We start from the raw sequence: 20,674 nt of genomic DNA on the forward strand, positions 1-20,674 counted from the left end.
TAAGATCTCAGCACAAAGAAAGGTTATTCAAACCTCTTCTGTCAAATAACATTTTCACAGTTACTTATAACCAGATTCTCTGCTGGGATTCTGACTTCTAAGAACATAAAATTCTGAAAGCAAAAGAGAAATCTCAAAGCAGGATCTCTCATTAAAAATGGGGATTTAGTATTGAAGATCCACTGCATGAAATGAATGCAAATTACACAAACCCTCTACTACTATTTTTTTTAATTGACTTCAGAGCCATGGATCATTTTATCACAGGATGTTAGGAGTTGGAAGGGACCTCCAGAGATCGAGTCCAACCCCCTGCCAGAGCAGGACCACAGAATCCAGCACAGGTCACACAGGACACATCCAGATGGGGCTTGAAAGTCTCCAGAGCAGGAGACTCCACAACCTGTCTGGGGAGCTTCTTCCAGTGCTCTGTGACCCTCACAGTGAAGAAGTTCCTCCTTGTGTTGAGGTGGAACCTCCTGTGCTGTAGTTTATATCCATTGCCCCTTGTCCTATCCCAGGGTGCAGCTGAGCAGAGCCTGTCCCCTCCCTCTTGACACTCAGTTCTCAGGTATTTATAAACATTTATTAAATCCCCTCTCAGTCTTCTATTCTCCAGACTAACCAGCCTCAGGGCTCTCAGCCTCTCCTCATAAGGCAGTGTTGCAGTCCCTTAATTATCTTTGCAGTCTCTTAAGCAGATCCCTGTCCCTCTTGAACTGGGGAGCCCAGAACTGGATGCAATACTCCAGGTGAGGTCTCATCAGGGCAAGAGTAGAGGTGGAGGAGAACCTCCCTCAATCTGCTGGACACACTCTTCTCAATGCACCCCAGGATACCATTGGCACTCTTGGCCACAAGGGCACGTTGCTGTCCCATGAAGAACTTGTTATCCACCAGGACTCCCAGGTCCTTCTCCACAGGGTGCTCTTTAGCAGATCACCTCCTAACATGTAAAGCTCCACCACACGGATGGTCTGGCCACATAAATCTAGAGGTTGTTTTGTGATGGCATTTTGCAAGCAGTATTGAAGTTTTGGGCTGTATTCTGGTATAATTTCTTTACCATTTGTGGTACTTGCAGTTCAGAAGTCCATTAAAGATCTCTCCTAGGGAGCTCACATGATGCAAATTATCCAGAATGATGACAAGAGGCATATCCACAGCATTATTTTCACTGTTGCACTGGTCTGCTAGGTTGGACAGGTACTGGCGGAGTTCCTGCAAAGCATAGATGAAGAAAATAAGAAGAAATTACAGAAACAAAAAAGAGAGAGGAATTATCATCATATTCCCTGAAAAGTCAGTTCAGATAAATACACTCCTGGCTTTGTCATGAAATCTAAAGAAGAAGAGCCTGATACCTCACAAACACAACCATCTTCCAGGCAAGAATGAGAATATCAGAGGATCAGAGGATGTTAGGGGCTGGAAGGGACCTCCAAAGATCAAGTCCAACCCCCTGCCAGAGCAGGACCATAGAATCCAGCACAGGTCACACAGGAACACATCCAGATGGGTCTTGAAAGTCTCCAGAGAAGGAGACTCCACAACCTCTCTGGGCAGCCTGTTCCAGTGCTTTGTGACCCTCACAGTGATGAAGTTCCTCCTCATGTTGAGGTTCCACCTCCTGTGCTGGAGTTTATATCCACTGCCCCTTGTCCTATCCCAGGGTGCAGCTGAGCAGAGCCTGTCCCCTCCCCTCTTGACCCCCAGCCCTCAAATATTTATAAACATTTATTAAATCCCCTCTTAGTCTTCTCTATGGTTCTCCTTCTCTTTTGTAGGCTATGTTGAAGATGCAAAGCTGCAGCAGAAACCCTGTGTGAGGTAAGGGCTAAAGTGGGATAAGATTTTGTCCTCTGGGTTGTGCCTTTTAACTGGTGCTGCCCTAACCTCAGAGCTCTGAAATGTAGGATACCTTTTTCTTTTCAGGGAACTGTTAAACTCTTTCTATGGATAAACTCTCTCTTTAGACAAACTTTGCATCTCAGCTAGGTTTGTTAAAATCTTCTTGCAATGGTGTGTCTGTTGCAATTCAGCTGTTAAAACTAACCTGGAATAAAGCATCCCTCAGCAGAGGCCAAATTTGGAAGCCTTTGGTAATGCCATGAAAGAAGGATGAGCTTTGGAGGGCTGCTGGCTGACTGGGTGCTGTTGAAATGCTCTCAGCAGCTTTCAAGCATTTATGCCACGGCATGTCTCAAATTATACCAGTGGCCTACAACCACAGTTTCAACTGTCCCTCCTTCTCCAATGGCAAATGTGCCTAAGGCCAGCAAATATGCAGCTTGCTTTTGGGTTTTGTTGGTTGTTTTTCCTTTAATCTAAACATTCACTGGAGGTATAATTCAGCAAAACCAGCAGCACATAAAAAAGCAGAGACATGCCTTACTGGTGCAGGAATGTGTCTGGACACAGTGACTCCCAACCCAGCACATGCAGATTGCAGCTGTTGATACTTGCAGCTGCAGAACCTCTTGACAGCCTAGAGATGCATTTGAGGGTTTCTGGAAAAATGCCCAGGTGCAATAGGGATTGCTTAAGTTGCTGGGAATTTTATGCAGGTGTTTAACTTCCTGGGCAACTCTCAGGCTCCTAACCACTTGAAAATTATGACACCTTTAGGTGCTTACATATAGACCTGGAAACTTGTTAAATCAGGGTGGCTGTCAGGAGGATGGAGCCAGTCTCTTTTCAGTGATACTCAGTGACAGGGTGAAAGGCAATGGATGTAAACTCAATCTCAGCTTGAGGAAAAAGTTTTTACTGTGAGGGTGACAGAGCACTGGAACAGGCTGTCCAGAGAGGTTGTGGAGCCTCCTTCTCTGGAGATCTTCATCTGGATGTGTTCCCTTGTGGTTTGCCCTAGGTGACCCTGCTCTGGCAGGACGGTTGGACTCGATCTCTGGAGGTCCCTTCCAATTCCTAACATTCTATGACTCTCTGAATCTGCAGTTCTGAAAACCTTAAATATGATTCCCTTCAGGATTAACATAACACTTTAAAAAGAAAGGTAAATTTAAACCCAGCTTTTGATGGATTAAAAGAGGAGAAATCTCTCCTTTTTCATTAACTCTGCAAGGATACGTCTGTGTCTTTACCTTGCTGGATTTATGGTCCACATTGAAGGTTGCAATAATGCCATCAGCCAGCTCCCTGCCCTCTCTAAGGACCATATACTCAGAGAGCCTGTTAGCTAGGTAGGTTTTGCCAGTGCCACTGGGGCCAGATAAGATAATCCGTCTGTGTTCCATCAGCAGAGAGACATAACGCTGCAGGATAGGCTTTGGGATCAGTGATTCAAACACCAGACCATCCAAACTGTTCTCACAGATACCTGCAACAGGAAAAGATTCTTCATTTAGAGGCATTCCCAATCCCCTTGGTTTTTTCACAAGTTGGTTGTGTTTTGTTGGGTTTTTTAACTAAGTCTTCATAAAGCTGCAAAGCAAACCCATTTGTAGAGTTGGGATGAATCAAGTTCAGTTGAAAGAGTCAAACTGAAAAAATGTGATTTTTGGGAAAGTAGCTGGGCCCAGTAATAGTAGAGGAACTCCTCTCCAAAATAACACTTGGAAACAGCACATTTAGATCTGACCTGATCAAGCTGTTTCCCACTTAAGAGAGAAATCCCTTCCCCGCTCTGTCATCCCCGTGGCCAAGGGGAGCACAAATAAAGCAGCTAAAACGAGCACAAGAAGTGATTTGTGGGCTTACTCTGGATCTTTCTTCAGCTGTCTGCTTTCAAAGCACTCAGCTGCATCCTACCATGCCTAAAGCCCTGGGGAAGCTGAATCTTAGCTGGTGGCAGGCTCTGCTTTTCACACACAACCCATCCCTTCCCCAGTGTTTCACCAGGCATGCTGCGTGCTCATCCAGGCTGTACCTGTTCACTTTTGAATCACTAGACAAAAAAAAACCCAAAAACCCAACACCCCAGCTATCATCAACTCCCCCTGCTTTCCCAAACCCTTGTAATTAAACTCCTCCTCTGTATGCTGATAGTTATCTCTGCTAACATAAAACTCCTGCTGATAAGCATTTACGCAACGTCAGCAGTCACTTGAGGCAGAGTTGGCTCAGGGAGAACACAGAGGGCTTCAAAACAAACAGCAGGAAGGGAAGTTGGCAGATGCCAGACAGAAACGTTTGCACCTCAATGGTTACTTGGAATATTAAATATTTATATATGCAGCTTTATCTCTCAAAAGGTATATGGCAGCCAGTTTTCCATCAATTGATTAAAACCATTTCTATTTCATTGAAAACTGTTATCATGTATGAACCTTCAAAGGGCAAGTCAAGCCAAAGCAAGTTAAATATTAAATCAGATGGCAGCTTTACAGATATGGCTAGACCTTAAGCAACATTCCAGTTGGGATTTAGTATTGGCCAGTGTGTTCCAAGTAAGCAGAATACTCTCAGCACACTGAGATATTTCATGGCTTGTTTTGTATTCCTGCCCACTGATTTTTTTTTTTTCACACCAACATTCAAATATCAAATCACTTTCAGCCAATTGTCATGGCCAAATTTCAAAGTTGAGCTGCAGGGTGTTTGGCAATGCTCTCAAATACTCTACCATTCCTGCCCATGGAAGGGGGGTTGGAGAAGATTATCTCTGAGGTCTCTTCCAACCCAAGCCATTCTATGATCTTGGAGCAAACTGATGCATCCCTTTGTGCTGTAAGGTATTCTCCAGAACAGCTCCAGACATCACTTTAAGATATTTGGAGCAAACCTACCAATTCCTACTGTTTCAACTTGAAAAGATGCTGAATTTATAGGCTTAGCATGCACTAAGTGCTGCCTGAAACAAATGAAGGTAAAAGGACTGGTAAATAAAAGGTAGGGATGAGAAAAGGAAACACAATAAAAAGCTTCCATTTCTCTGAGTTTCCTGACACAGCAAGCTTTGATAAAGCTGTAATTAGTGAGACCTACAACAGACAAGTCAGGTGTAATTACCTTTGATGGTAACTGAAATAGTGTTGTTCTCTCCAACCAGATAGCCACAGGGCAGCAGCTCAGGTGTCTCTGCACTGTTAGTGCGCTTGATTTCCCCAATGCTGTAGCCCAGAACGCTGTCCGAGTTCAGCCCCAGCTGGCTGACAGGATCCACATGGATGATGTACTCCTGGGGTGACAAAGGGACATGGACAGTTAGGCAGCCCTGAAAGTTCTGTGGCTTTATTACCACCACAGCAAGTGAAATATTCCATGGCACCAGCAAAATCTACCAGGAGAATTGAAGCACACAGCAAACTCTACTAACTGACCTTGAACAACCGTCTTACAACCCCGTCCAGGACATCCCACTTGGTCTTGCCACTGACTCCAATGCAGCCTATGAGGAAGGCACGAGGTCTCGAATCCTAAATGCACAGAAATATGAACTGAAGTTAAGAAATGACTCCTAACTGCACCAGACAGGTCTGTGCTGTGTAACTAAAATGATGGCTGTTCCCCTTTCTTGTTTCCATTCTTCTATAGCTGCGCTCACTGGGAAATATGAATTGAAGGAAAACTGATTTCTCTCATAAAACCTCAAGCTCAACTGAAATGTAAGGAATCATTTCCACATGGTAACTTTACTGCCAACCTGAAGCAGAGGTGATGGCAGTCAGCAGTTCCAAGGAGGTGGGGGGGAGTTGAGCCTTGTCTATCATTAGTGACACACCAAGGAACTGTTTTGCTGAGAAAAGTTTGAAAAGTCTTTAGCAAATAAAAGCCTCCAAACCAAACCGGATTTGAATTCCCTGGTGCATTCCAAAGCCACTTACATTTCCAAGCTGGGGATGAAAGAAAACTCACCTCCTTCCATTTCATTTCATCCTGAAAGTTGACAACTATTTTGACGTGTCTGCCTCCTTCTTTCCGGGCAGAGCCATCTCCAGTGTCATCTAACAGCATATCTGTGGGCAGAAAACATCAACAGCTTCACAGCTTTAGCTTAACAACGACGCAGTTCCTTCTGGTTTACACCAACACCTTTATTGCAGTCAGACACAACACATGTGGGCTTCACCTGCTCCAAGGTAAAACACAAGAATGAGGTTTATTGACCTCCCTACCAAAGGCCAGTACCACTCTGAGTGAAGGCTACTGTAAATTATTAGCCAGTTACTCTGCGTTTTCCTTCCTGCAGTGTGTCCCCTGGCAAATCTACACCATTAAGTGGCTTTAAACATGACTCTGGGCAGCTGAGGTCATAATTGGACAAGTCCAGTCTGGGCTGTAGCAGACCTATGATGACATTTCATAAGGAGGCTTTGTGCCAGCTCCTGACACATTTCCACAACTCAACTGGCAACCACTTTCATGCCTGCATTTTCTCCATGGCTAACCTAACCAAACCAAATCTTCCAAGCACAGGATACTACTTGCCCACCACCTTTCTCAATAAACTCACCGAGACTGGTTGACTCCGTGAGGTTCAAACTGTGTTGAGAGAGACCCACTGAATGTCTTGGAGAGGATGAAATGGAAACCTGAGACTGAGCCCTGCTACAGCTGCCGTGGTTTTCAGATTTCAGCCGGTCGTTTTCTGCTTTTAACTTTTCAATCTCGCTCTTGAAAGGACAAGCCAGGAGTTAGAAAGCACACAGCAAAAACACACTTTAAAGACAGTAACATAACTGACTTAAGAATAAGCAATAGTTCAGCAGAAATGCCATTTTCATAATAGTTTAATTTATTTAAATAAATTACTTTAATTATTACAACATCCCTTCCATGAAATATTTCAAAGTATCCTAGAAAACATAAATACGTGGGAATACACTAAACACTCAAGTGCAGCTACCTTAAGGCCAAGAGCATGGGAACACTTTGGAGACATTGCTGGCAATCAACAAAATGATCTCCCCATAGGGTTCTAGGGTTGAAAGAGTTAGAGCTGCAGAGTTGATAGCAACAGAATTCATGGTCTAACACTGACACACGGCTAACCACAGCATTCAAAACTTCAGATTTACCTTCTTTCAGGCACGTCTTCACTGTGTGGCAGGTTGGCCAATCCCTAACACATCAACAGAGACTGCAATACTTGGGGTGGTCATTGCTTACCTGCATTCTGTTCATGGCTTCCCGAAGCTGGTCAAGCTGATGAGCAGAGCTGAGGGCTTCTAGGCGAATATCAGTCAGCTTCATCTCCTTGTCTCTCAGCTCATTGCGTAGCTGCATGACCGTTTCAGCTTCGCTGTCAGTGCATTCAGAAATCCTGGAGAAGATTGAAAACCAGACATTGAACAAGATCATTTGGTCACTTTTCAGGTGGCTCTTTTCCAGCATTTATTAATAAGGGAGGAGTAAAGTCCTTCTGTTCTGTAGGAAGCAAACAAAGAGTTTTGACTTCTCGCATTAGGGTTACCGTAAGGTATCAAATAGGTGACGGAAACATTAGACACTACTGAAATAAACATGGCTGAGGGATATGTTTCTTTAATCAGCATCTGCAACATAATTCTGGAAGAAATCTACTACTGGATAGTCTTCACTTTTTTTCATGGTAGCTGCCATCAAGGAAAACTTCTGAAGCCAAAATCTAAATAAGTGAAGGGGGAGCAGGCAGCAACAGCAGTTGGTTGGAGATTGATGAGTTTACAGACAGATTTAAAGCTCACCAGGTGTGCACAGCTGGGTTTCCCTGAACTGTTCTGGAGGGCTTTGGAACTCTACACCTATTCAAGCGTGATAAATTCCTCCTCACTTTAAAGCTGGTGGCATTTTTATTCCCTCCTCCCACCAAAAAAAAAAAAGATTGTGGGTGAGTAGCATTTCAGCACATTTGTAAGTGTATCTATAGAGAGATCAACTGCACAGTTGCACGCTTTGAAGCAGACTTCATTTAAAACATCTCTCCCTAAATCCCAGGTTAATGAGAGATGTCTTCCCCACCAAAAAAGCCAAAACACACAAGTTGCCCTGGTGCTCCAGCTTTCCCCCCGTTCCCAGATTTACTCTTTCCTCAAGTTTAACCTTCTGGCTTTCACATCAAGCCGAGATGTATGCACACAGCCTCTTGACTGACGATAGACTGGATCACCACATGACAATTTTCTGGCCTTAGCTTTCTAAAGCACAATTTGCTGTAGTCACCAGAAACTCACTGAGTGAGGCTCCAGAGATGGAGAAGCTTTAAAAAAAAAAAACAACCAAAAAAAACCCAACAGAATTCATGGGAGATTTTCGTCTGCTACCAACATTGCATTGCTATTAACCATCTGGAAACTATTGCTATTGTTTTTGTCTCTTCATGTGAAAACAAGCGATGGGCAAAACTTCCAAGCTTGGCTACCACAGGGACTGGACAGTGCAGGGTTTATTTTGCCTCTACTTGTTGCTGTAAAATGGCTCAGAGATGTCCTGTAGCACGGAAAATGCTGGATCTCTCCTCTCCATAGCATATTTCCCCTTTCCCCTACCAATGCAGCAAGATGCCTTCCTTTCTATTTTCTCTTTTAAAATCCAGAAATCACTTACAGAGAATTGGAATGGGAAGCTCTCAGCAATGGTGTTGAAACAGTGGAGTTATGGTGTGGTAGCTTTGGTGAAGAAGGCAAGGAAGAATCAGTCATCTCCTCAATATCTGAATGAGAAGATGCTGACTTGGGAGATTTCTTTTTACCAAAAGCTTGCTTGAAGGAGCTGCGTAGCTGGAATAAAAAAAAAAAAAAAAAAAATCAGTAGGCACATCATTAAGAAGGAACCCAGGCAAAAAAGAAAACCAGAGTAAAGACTCTAACATGCAGATACTCCATATGATAACAGCCATACTCGCATCCATTTTAATATGGGGGGAAAAAAAAAAAAAGACTGTCAAAAGCTTTTTTTCCTTAACTATTTTCTAAGATTAATAATGTCAATGGAACTGAGCATCAGTGCTTCCTGCTTGTAAGGGAACTCTCTCATAGCACATTCTGTTCAGTGCAACAAGCTTTACAGTCAGGTCGTAGCAACTTGCAGCTCTAAAGTGAGGTGGCTCAGCCAAGGTTAATGATGCTGGACTGGTTAGTGGTGTGAATGGGTTGGGTTAGCTTTGTAGCTCATAGTTTAAAGTAGGTCTTCCTTACCTCATTGACCTGCCGGAAGAAGCACAAGCAAAAGGAAGCAGGGGAAGGAAAAAAGACATGTTTTAACAGGTAAAGCCAGTGATAAGGACAGCTTTGGATTTCTAAGACAAACATCACCAATGACCTGCAGTTACTTTAAAACTGGAACCAAAGCCAGGTGTTTCAAACTACACACGGTCATCTTTTGCATCACTCTGGGGAGATACCAGACCTGAATCTCCTAACTAGGGAAATGATATTTTCTCCCTAGCTCAGACAGAATGTTTTGGCTAACAGCCAAGTTAATATTGTGCTTTTCCTTGCAGGAACAGATATTTGATCAGGTGAAAGGACTGAATCATCTCAGCCCACCTGCAACATAAATAAAGACTGTTTTAACATGACTGCCATTTTCCAAACTACAAATAGAACGAATGTTCCTGTGACTAAACTGAAGTTACAGTTCAGCACTTGGTGTTCAAGAAGCACTTTGAGATGTGGGGTTAAACTTTCAGGTTGCCCTTTGTGGAATCAGGGTTTGGACTTGATGATCCTCATGGGCTCCTTACAACTCGGGATACTGCGTTTAATGCTATCACAAGCTGTGTTCAGCTTAATATGAGCTGAAAAGAATCTGGAGGTGCTGGAACATGTCCAGAGAAGGGCCATGAGGATGATCAGAGGGCTGGAGCTCCTCTCCTATGAAGACAGACTGAGAGAGTTGGGGCTGTTCAGTCTACAGAAGAGAAGGCTCTGAGGAGACCTTCTTGTGGACTTCCAGTATCTGAAGAGGGCTACAAGAAAGCTGGGGAGGGACTTTTAAGGGTGTCAGGGAGTGATAGGACTGGGGGGAATGGAGCAAAAAGTAGAAATGGGGAGATTCAGATTGGATGTTAGGAAGAAATTCTTCCCCATGAGAGTGGTAAGACACTGGAACAGGTTGCCCAGGGAGGTGGTGGAAGCTTCATCCCTGGAAGTTTTTCAGCCCAGGCTGGATGTGGCTCTGGGCAACCTGATCTAGTGGAAGGTGGCCCTGCTCACGCCAGGGGGGTTGGAACTGGATGATCCTTGAGGTCCCTTCCAACCCTAACAATTCTATGATTCTATGATTTTTAAACTAGACAAAGACTCCAAGGGTGAGAAATCTGAAGGTCTGGTGTTTGGACTCCAAACAGACAGCTGCATTGTTTCTATACGTAACAAGAAGATTTTGGCTGAGAACTTCCTCAGTATTTGTAGAATAAACAATGTGTGAATCAGACTTAATTTCTGTATTTCCCCAGTCTTCATTTTACAGCAACGATGCACCCAACTTTTAACACCATGATAAAAAAAATACTGTTCCCTTTCTTGTGCTTCATGAAAACCTTATTTATTTCTCTTTATAACAAGATGTTTCTTGAACCTTCTTTAAAAACAGTCATCTGATGACTGAGAAGTGTAGGCTGCTGCAGGATAACATCTACTGGGTTACAACAGCAAAGAGTAGAAGCTAAAGCAAAAATGTGAAGTGTTTATTTTCACTAAGTCTTACAAAAGGTTTGTGTCACAAATCAATGGTGCTGTGCAATTTCAAATTCCAGCAGTTCACTTCATCTACAAGTAATGTAGAACCCAGCACAAGGAGGATTTGGAGGTGATCTTGTTTCCATTCAACCAATTATTGAAGGGGCAGATTGGAAATACTGCTGTTGTAAAGGAGCTGGCAAGACCTCCAAATGAAACCACTGGGATAAGAGAGAAATAAAACCAAGAACCTGCTTGGGAAGCTGTTTCTTGCAGAGTTCAGGAGTTTGCTAAACATTTCTGAGAGGATATTGTGCAAATACAACCCAAGCTTTCAACTGCTCAAACCACATTTTGTAGCTACACAGATTTACCTGTACACCCAAAAGATCCAGGGTGATTTAAATTCAGTGGGAAGGATTCACTGGCTAGAATAGAGGATCTAGGGACTTTAGTCCAAACTACAATCAGACTAAGTCACTAAGGCAGTTATGGTCTAATTCAAAATGGTGTTTAATATATTGTACCTTTCCTCCAGTACAGGGTACCTTGTACACAGAACATGATGAGCAAAGAAGGAAAAATGGAAAATCAGAAGTAAGTATTGCAAACCCTTGCAAAATAAACATCCATTGCAATAATATTTTTAAGACTGGCTTTTTTTTTTTTTCTTGGTGTTGTAGAAGTCCAGAGTCATGTTCAAAAAAAGAGTTCTTAAAGTGTTTAACATGTTCACTTACAGCCCTTTGAGCCAAAGAGAAGGAAAAGAAAAAAAAAAAGTCAGAATGATCTCTCACTGTGGATTTGTTTAATGGCAGAGGTCGAGTTTGCCCTAAGGGGGTGGACACCATATTACTTGTAGCCAGAAGTGATCTTTGACAGCTATTTCTAATTTAAGACTGGCCTTTTGGCTGTTAAGCCAAAATTCAGTCTGAGGCAGAGTCAACACAAGCATACACATCACTTAGGACTCAATTAAGCCTTCAAAGGAGAGTTTACACAGGCTTTAAAGAGTGCACAAGCCTTGTGCTGCCCTGCTGCAGGAGGGGAGGAAGGAGGAGCCGAGCAGCTGGATTTCACCCTGCGTGTTCTGACAATTTGATGTAAACCTCACCCAATTTGGTCAGCTGCACTCACCCAGTTCTTCCTCTTCTTTTTCTTGGAATCACTCTCGATGTTGCTCCCCACACTGGAGTGGCTGGTGGCACTGTTAATACTGGAGACACTGTCTGAAGAGTGCTGCCTTCGGATCCGCAGGTCTGGGGGCTGAGGAGCTCCAGGTCCTGAATATGAATAGAGATGGTCTCAAGGTTGTGTAAGAAATGGGATATTTGCTACTAATCATCCAACCCTGAAGAGACATTTAGGGAAACAGGCACTTTGACAGTCACTTACTCCAACGCTAATCCTTGTCTGTCATGAAGAGATTCAAGTCTCAAACCCAGATTCTTCAACCCAGACCAGACCCTTTGACCCTTTTCCTTCAGCACTTTGCCCCAGTGTAAATTACTGGGGTAAGTGTGAGAAGTGTGACAAGGCTGGAAAGCAAACAAAGCCTAGTGCTTGACAGCTCTGAAATGGGGATCTCTGCTCCCTGCTGTTTCACATCAGCAAGCCTAGATTGGGTGAATTATTAAATGCTTACAGTAAACTCAGTGACCTCCCACTAGAAGGTGGAAAAGCTTTGTTAAAGCAGCTTCTCAGGTGTCTAAAACATCCATTTACCTCTGCAGAACTGAATGCACTATTTACACACATACTCATTTCAAATCCCCATGTGACAGCAAACAAGTAACTAGAGCATGGTCATGAGACAAAGCTGATCTCTGATGGTTACATCAGATATTACCAAGAGGACTAAAGTCCCACAGCACTGCACAGTTGCTAAATGTGGTGCTTGCTTCTCACCTTTGCAGTTGAGCTCAGGTGTGTTGATGACTCCATTGATGGCAGCCTGGGCAGCAGCATTTTGTTTCTTCAAGAGTTCAATTGTCTTCCTTAACTCGTTCAGTTCTGAGTCCTTGAATAAGAAACCCCCCCAGTGATACACTGGAAGACACAGATGGTATCTAACTGATCCAAAGAAGCCACACATTTCAATATGAGTACTGATGGCTGACAGAGAATTTATGGAATATGTACATCCAAGAAGATGAAAATGAAGTTTGGTATACCTGGGGAAGCACCAGGCTGCCAAACACTTGGTTATTCTGACACAAACCAAGGCACATGCTCTGTGACACACAAACCATGGACACTCAAGACAGTGTGCCAACCCCTAAAGGTGCCTGTCTTGCCAGGATTTTTCTTGCTGTTTCTCCTGAACATGCATTGGGAAGACATTTACTACAAAACTATGCAATACTGAAGGTTTGTCTCCAAAGCAACAATTCACAGGACTAACCTGAGCAGCTGCCACATCCCAGTGCAGAAAAGAAGTATTTCATGCAAAATTTTAATGACATTTCACTCCATCACCACAGAGGAAACTAAGGCAAAATGGTGTATGTGGGCTTTTTCCCCTCCACAACTACAGAACCACGAGCAACGCTGCTGGAAACAGAAGTCTACACATCCCCCAACATCTTCCAAGCTTGCCTTTTGTTCTGCTGTCATTGTCAGGCTCTGCAGTCTGATCGTCATGTTCCCCAGGCTCTGCTCAAACGCTGCCACCAGGTGAGCCTGAAAGTTAAACCATACAGAAGTGGTTTGTCCTCTCCCCCCCAAACACAAGTGCTCCTGCAGGTACTGAAATGGGATCACCTCCTGCACTGCACTGTTTGCTGTGGAAGTGATAAGGAGGAAACAACACTGATCAGAAAAGCTCACAGGAGCAAAGTGTACATTGTGGAAATGCTTGCAAGCAAACCAGGAAGAATTTAATTGTAGAGAGCTAGAAATGCCCAAGCTAACAAAGCAAGTTCAACCTTCTGGAAAACAACAGCCCTTTGCTCTACAACTACCACCAGCAGCATGCTATGAAAAGCATGCACATGGCATGGGGGTTGGAACTAGATGATCCTTGTGGTCCCTTCCAACCCTGACTGATTGGATGAAAAGAAGCAGTTTTAGGCGGTAAACCATACCCTGCTCAGCAGCAGCTGCTACCAAATGCATTGGGAAGCACAGGGGTAGGAGTAATGCTGTGACCTGGCACATCAGCACGTTTCCTGGAGGTGGCTCCAAAGTCAGCTGCTACATCCACTTCTTTGACACCATGTTTTCAATAGCCAGGACAGTTATCTCAGACATACTCTCACAGAGTAGCAAAGCTGGATTTTTTTTTTTTTTTTGCCTTGGATTCTCATTTATTTGGCAAAATGAGCAGTCCTGCACCCAGATATATCAAGAACCACCTGGGTCCTGAAGAGTTAAGATCCTTTGAAGAGATGTATCTCAAATGAAGTCCTTTCCCCTGTTGTTTAGAGCTGCTTGGATTTTGTGACCCAAGGAGGGCACATTTTGCCACTTTGTTGAAACAGAGGTAACACTACATTAATTTTTTTTTTTCAAATACCTCACAGATGAAGTAACTGAGGCTTTTTTAGGGGAGACCTAATAGCAGCCTTCCAGTACCTGAAGGGGGCCTGCAAGAAGGTTGCAGAGGGACTGTTTGCAGAGACCTGCAGCAATAGGACAAGGGGCAATGGTTGAAATGAGAGCAGAGGAGATTTAGATTGGATGTTAGGAACAGGTTCTTTACAATGAGGGTGGTTGAGCACTGGAACAGGTTGGCCAGAGAGGTGGCTGAGGCCCCATCCCTGGAGATATTCAAGGTGAGGCTCAGCAGGGCTCTGGGTGACCCGATCAAGTCAAGGATGTCCCTGCTTACTGCACAGGGGTTGGACTTGGATGACCTTTAGAGGTCCCTTCCAACCCTAAGATTCTATGATATGGATGGAGACAGGACTACTGCAGCATTGCCACCAGTCTGTCAGACACTTTGTTAGCTGGCAGACCCACATCTAACTCAAAGACTTCAACATCTGAGTGCATCTTGCTTGCAGCCAAGGTCCGTGAGCTAAATACCATCCAAAACTTTGTGGTGCTTAATCGGTTGCCCTTTTTTCTTTTCTCATGAAGGACCCAGTATCAATTGTATTAAGGACTTCAGCTAGGAACTCAAAATGACTGAGAAGTAAAAGCTAACTGAGAAGATGGAAAGGAACCTGATAAAAGGGAACTGTGTTTCTAGTGCCATGACATGGCCCTGTTTCAGAGGTACACCTCTGCAAGGATGTGCACAAACAACTGAACACAGGCATAGCTCAACATATACTTGTCTCATTAGCCCTAACAATTTACACTAACCATAGAAAAGAATATTTTATTTCCCTAGTAAGAATAATTCCATACACACAAAGTAAACTTGTGTGAAGCCTTTCCAAGCAGAAATGGACAGTCTCTCATTTAAATATATACAGAATAGCAAAACCTTTCAAAGAGCCATTTCAGACTTATTCAGCAGCAGCACACAGCTGACTTATCCCAAATAACTGTTCTCACATTTGCAGTGAAAACAAACTTGAGCAGTACAATAACACTGGGATGTGCACCTCTCATTCCCACCAGCCTCCATGAAAATAAGCAGAGCTGAGACTGTGAGAAAATAGCAGAAAGTAATTTAAACCCTCACACCACACATGCATGAAAATCTAAATATTTACTTTAGAGACACAGACTGCAAGGCTTCTGTTGGGGAGGAAGAGCAGGGAACAACAAAACTGATACTCAGGAACCCCCAGCAATGCTTTGCAAAAGGAAAAAAAATAAATGGGAGCAGATGGATTAATAAAGGGACAAAAACCCTTAATGCTTTGACTTGAACTGTAAGAAAAAGATGCACTTTCAAAACCGGATCAGGCATCTTGAACTCATTCCTATCTGGGAACTGTTCAGCAAGCTATGGAAGAGATTTATCTTCACTCCTAGTCGGAGCTAATCCTCTTCAGGTTCTTTCTCCTGATGGCCTGAGAAGCATCAGAAACTGCAGCGTCCATACAGGAGAATTTTGGATGAAAACCAACTCATGTATTGAGTCCCCTTTGTATGTGAACAGCAAACATCAGACCTAATTACTGGAACATTTTAACATTTTTTATTTTCCTCTTGGGAAAGTGAGTGACTTGTTAAATGCAGTCAAAGCCCTTTTATTTGTCTTCCCTATTAACTCTGTTCTTGGTCTCCCTCTTCCATTTTGGAGGCTGGATGAAACACTGCAATGCCTGCAGTGAATACCTCAGATTTCCCCTTGAATTCTTCCTGTGATAGGTGTTACTGCTCAGATGAAAGCTACCCTGTGCTGTGCCAAGTTTTGTGTTCCACCCACTCAAAGAGTTGATGGACAGGAACGTCCTCTTCAGTAGTGTGTCCTGATGTTTATTCATTCCACAAATTAGGATGTCACTATGATCCCATCTGATGACTATTCATCTGTAGCTTATTTACTCTACAGTTGCTTATTTTTCCAGCAAGCTTCTGTTTTGCAGATTTCTGCTATCTGTGGCTACAGCACCAGAACATACAAATAAACTTGCTCAGGGTCATTCACCTCCTGGCTTCCCAATATATTTTTTTTCCCCAAGTGTCTTATATTACATATTCACCAAATTCCCCAGAGGAAACTAGCAGAGGTATGGTTAAAAATGAGGTATGTCCACTCTTGGGGCACAACTTTCAACTAGTTCTCAGAGCCCTTAATGGCCCTCTTACTTGTCATGCCATCAGAACACACCTTTATGCAACAGCAAAATGCAATGCATTCCACTCCACTTTGCCACCAAGTTTTGTTCCTGCCAGTGATAACCTTCATCTGCATCTGATCCCACCCAAATACCAAAGCAAGGCACTATTTATAAAAGAAGACCCTTGTCTTCAGTGACTTTCTTCAAGATTTGAAGATGGTTTAAAATCAGAGAATGGCTTAGGTTGGAAGGGACCCTAGAAGGGCCATGGGCAGGGACACCTCTCAACTAGACTCAGCTGCTCAAGGCCTCATCCAGCCTGGCTTTCAACACCCCCTGGGAGGAAGCATCTACAACCTCCCTGGCCAGCCTGTTCCAGAGCCTCACCATCCTTGTAATGAAGAACTTCCACAGCTCCAGTCTAACCCTACTCTGCCTCAGCTTCAAACCATTCCCCCCCTTGTCCTGTCTCTAGACACCCTCATGAAAAGTTCCTCTGCAGCCTTTCTGTAGGATCCTTTCAGGTATCAGAAGGCAGCTCTCAAGTCCCCCTGGACCTTATGTATGTGATTTACTTCTAGTGTGAGGTGTTCCTGCCCATGGCAGGGGGGTTGGAACTAGATGATCCTTGTGGTCCCTTCCAACCCTGACTGATTCTATGATATAGATAAAAGTTTACATCTATATAAAGCCACCAAATGACTATTCTAACTCAGTATTTAAAGAAAGACATGAGACAATTCAGTAGGGCAGAGGCTGTTATTTTTGGAAGGCTCCCACATGCACGCAGTTATTCTCTAAAACTCACAGGTAACATGAACCAAATATTATACACATGAAACCTTTTGGCCACTTAGACAACCTGGGGTGGTAGCTGGTGCATTCAAAGCATTCCCTGCTAGTGTTTGGGCTCAGGGCTGTACTCACATTGGCAGTCAACTGAGTTGTCAGAGCTGACACTTTTTCTTGGGACGCATCCAGCTCTCTTCGCAGCTTGCGGATCTGTATGTTTTAAGAGAGCACTTTTTACTGCAGCACCACGTGGAGAAAGAAAACAGCAAGACACAAAATGCAGAGTGTCTTCACGCAACATTTATGCTTGTCAAGCACTATGTGCTCTTACCTCTGACTGGCACTTCTCTTCAGGCTACAAAATAAAACCAGAGGAAAATAAGTGAGGGTATTACAACACAACCAGCTGCCCAAATTTAGAGTAGCTTTCAATTTCTTTCTTTCTTTCAGTTCACCAACTCTAAGGTGAATTCCTTACTTGGCATTCTCATATCCATATTCAATCTAAGATACTCTCCTGGTTTATTTGCTCTTTAAGAAAACACAATTAAAAAGTTCCTGGATTTTCAAACTCCGGAATCAGAGAACCTACTTTTGGAGCAAGTATTACTGGGACAGTGACCAAATGGCATCTACAGGATGAATAAAATCTGTGCATTAAAAAACTTCAACTTATTTAGTACCAGATCATGAATACAAGGCTGGAATAACTCTACTCAGCAAATTTTGGGGTGCTCTACTCAGCAAATTTTGGGGTGCTCTACTCAGCAAATTTTGGGGTGCTGAAGGCAATGAAGTTCAAACCTCCTCAGATCTACTGAAGCCCTTTGTAGCAAAACTTATTCAGCATAGTTGTAAAACACTGACTCAAAAATAAATTGCTGCTTCTAGGCCACGAAGGTCACTGTTTAATGAGGATGCTGCTAAATACCCACAGACATCTCTATGAGCAGAAACATTTCTTTCCTAACTTTCAGAACACAATCAAATGAAAAAGTGCTTTTCATCATCCTCTTTGAATGGCAAAACTAATTAGCACAATAAAAGCAAACACAAATGGCTCATTTCATTATACTCACCGTTGAATAAATAGATGAGGTACTGGACACCAAAGAGAGGGAAGAACCATGCACTAAAGGAAAGAAAATAAACCACAATTCATACCCATACAGTGACCACACAGTGGAGTCATCACAGATCATCCACTGCCTGCTACCAGCCTACTGAAGAAATACTTTCTCAAGTTTCATCATCCATCATGAACTTTAAATTAGATTACTGCACCAATAACACACCCTTTGAAGGATGCATGGCCAGGTAATACAATCCATAAGTGCTGATTTGGTAAAGCTGTTTTAACAATTTCATCATATTAAGGGTTTTTTTTTGGGAGGGGGAGGGGGATGAGGTGTGGTCAAGAAGATTAAAAATAGGAGTTTCAAGAGAGATTTGTACAGCAGTAAGTTAATTCTCTGCACAGTTTAGGTGAGACTTGCAAAAGGGCTTATACAGCAGTATATTAACTGAAGGAGAGGTTCCAAAAATGAATCATAGAAGTACAGAATCCTAGAATGGCTCAGGTTGGGAGGGACCTCGGAGATCATCTACTGAAGCTTATCTTTCTGCTGCTGAAACATGAAAAAATACCTTTATTTTTATTTTTAGAAGCCAAATGCATTGAACTGAAACTTCCACTCAAACTTCAGGTAACTTCACACATACGAGATTGTGTTAAACTGCTTTTTTCTTTCATCTGAAATTTCCAGTGTAAAAAAGCAGTCATTTTGCTCTAATTACCTACTGCAATTCTCCTACACTCATAATAAATGGGCTCTGCTTTCCCATTGACCTTATATCCTAAGGCAAGGCTGGAAAGAGAGGTAAACAAAGCCTAAGTTGGCTTCTGTAGGAGTTTTGAGACAATTTAAAAAGCCCACAAGAAAGTTAAAATAAAATAAATAAATAAAACTCCCCAACAACAAACCCAACAAAACTCACAGCCATTTGCTTTTTCTGGTTAATCATATTTTCAATTAAAATGATCATTACAGCTGGCTGTTAAGGACTGCACTGCCTGAAGGACACAAAAATAAGTGGTGTGAGTCAGACTCAGGGTCTGTCTAATCGTCTGCTCCATCTCTGCCTGCAACCACAGCCCATGTTTAGGGAAAAGAATGCAAGGAGGAGGCAGCTAGCCAGTGATTCTTCCCCAGGTACACCTTTGCATCTTCTGGGAATCAGCAGGGATGGAAATTCCTGAGATGGAAACTGCAAGCAGACCATTATTTTTTTATAGCTGTTGTGACCTCTCTACCATTAACTTGCTCGGTTGCTTCTGGACCCACTGACACCAGCACATAAAACTCTTCTTGTGTTTAGAAACAGAATTCTTTGCAGTTGTTTTAGACATGCTGCTCAATCAAGTCAGTTCCTGGAGTGCCTCCACACTCCTGTGACATTAAGTAAAGGAGGCCTTGAGCAGCCTGGTCTAGTGGTAGGTGTCCCTGCCCATGGCAGGGGTGTTGGAGCAGATGACCTCTAATGCTCCTTCCAACCCAAACCTTTCTGTGAATCTATGAATTGGTTCAGTGTGAATATACTTTGAGATCTCTATTTTCAGGGACAACGAAGGAGTTAATATTTTTTGTGCAATTGCTTTTTAAAGTATCTGCAGATGGCTACTTTAAGGCTATTTAATTAGGAGCCCGAAGGCAGTTATGCTCTTGATGTGATTCCTGTTTTCTGCAGCTAACGTGCATCTGCACGCAGGCTACGAACCCCGAGTGGTTTGGAGCTGTTCTTTCAAAGCACTCTAGGAGCTTATGCAAGCATTTATCATTCTGAATGTTAGAGAAGGAACAGTCTAGCTGTGATCAACTGTCCAAAGAGCAGAAAGAGCAACAGGCGCTGCAGTCAGTAGTACAAAAGGGAATTACAATTTATACCCTAATGATAATTCATTTTAATTCCTTCCTCTTCAGCAAGTTGAAATGTCAGGGTGGAGCAGGCAAGGAAACTGGAGAGCCAAGAGCCCACTTCAGGTTTTATTCCTGAAGTTCTGGATGGTTTGGAGGCTGTTCCTGCTGGCATCTCTCCAGGCCTGAGAAACCTTTCCTATCTAAAGATTTCTGTTCTGTAAGGGTGACTAACTTTGTGACCTACATGCTGTGCTATGAGACAACACGACTGTGTGGTTCACACCAGGGAGCCAAAAGGAAAAAAGGCTTCAAGAATAAATCCTGGTCCTGCTGAAGTTAATAAGAATAAAATGTCTTGTAATCTTACATGTTAATAAATAAAGCTTACCAAACTACTTTCTAAAGACCTGTATTTATGCTTCATGGACACTGGCTGATTGTGTAAAGTCAGTTTGTTCATGAACCACACATTTAATTTCTATCATACTTTTTGATCCTCTTTCTCAAGGTGAAGGTGGATGATGTGTTCATACTTTTCAATCCTCTCATTGTGTGAAGGTGAATTAGATCCCCAGGTTTGAAAGCACAGGATGATATGTAAGCCATATTTAGAACCACTTGCTCACAGCTTCTGATTCCCTGAGAAATAAGCAGGAGCTCATAAGCCACCTATCCCTGCCTTCTGCACAGCCAGGGAAGGGACAGAAGACCTTTAACC

At 43.1% G+C, this 20,674-nt stretch overlaps 1 protein-coding gene across 4 annotated transcripts in view; it reads right to left on the reverse strand.

Moving 5' to 3' along the window:
- Positions 1–20,674, reverse strand: part of NAV2 (neuron navigator 2) — a 334,773-nt gene that overhangs the window by 5,010 nt on the left and 309,089 nt on the right. For 2 of the 4 annotated variants that reach the window (XM_054390532.1, XM_054390530.1), the window contains 15 exons: positions 18,118–18,170; positions 17,370–17,393; positions 17,174–17,248; positions 13,161–13,244; positions 12,471–12,582; positions 11,696–11,845; positions 10,648–10,652; positions 8,488–8,660; positions 7,072–7,225; positions 6,416–6,575; positions 5,818–5,918; positions 5,283–5,378; positions 4,972–5,140; positions 3,105–3,340; positions 1,067–1,221 (listed from right to left, as the gene is read on the reverse strand). In XM_054390532.1, the coding sequence (XP_054246507.1) occupies positions 1,067–1,221; positions 3,105–3,340; positions 4,972–5,140; positions 5,283–5,378; positions 5,818–5,918; positions 6,416–6,575; positions 7,072–7,225; positions 8,488–8,660; positions 10,648–10,652; positions 11,696–11,845; positions 12,471–12,582; positions 13,161–13,244; positions 17,174–17,248; positions 17,370–17,393; positions 18,118–18,170 (1,747 nt within the window). The remainder of the gene's footprint in view (positions 1–1,066; positions 1,222–3,104; positions 3,341–4,971; positions 5,141–5,282; positions 5,379–5,817; positions 5,919–6,415; positions 6,576–7,071; positions 7,226–8,487; positions 8,661–10,647; positions 10,653–11,695; positions 11,846–12,470; positions 12,583–13,160; positions 13,245–17,173; positions 17,249–17,369; positions 17,394–18,117; positions 18,171–20,674) is intronic. The other 2 variants (XM_054390533.1, XM_054390531.1) reach the window with 1 other exon arrangement.

This window comes from Indicator indicator, chromosome 21, assembly GCF_027791375.1.
Source record: "Indicator indicator isolate 239-I01 chromosome 21, UM_Iind_1.1, whole genome shotgun sequence".
Taxonomy (NCBI): Eukaryota; Metazoa; Chordata; class Aves; order Piciformes; family Indicatoridae; genus Indicator; species Indicator indicator.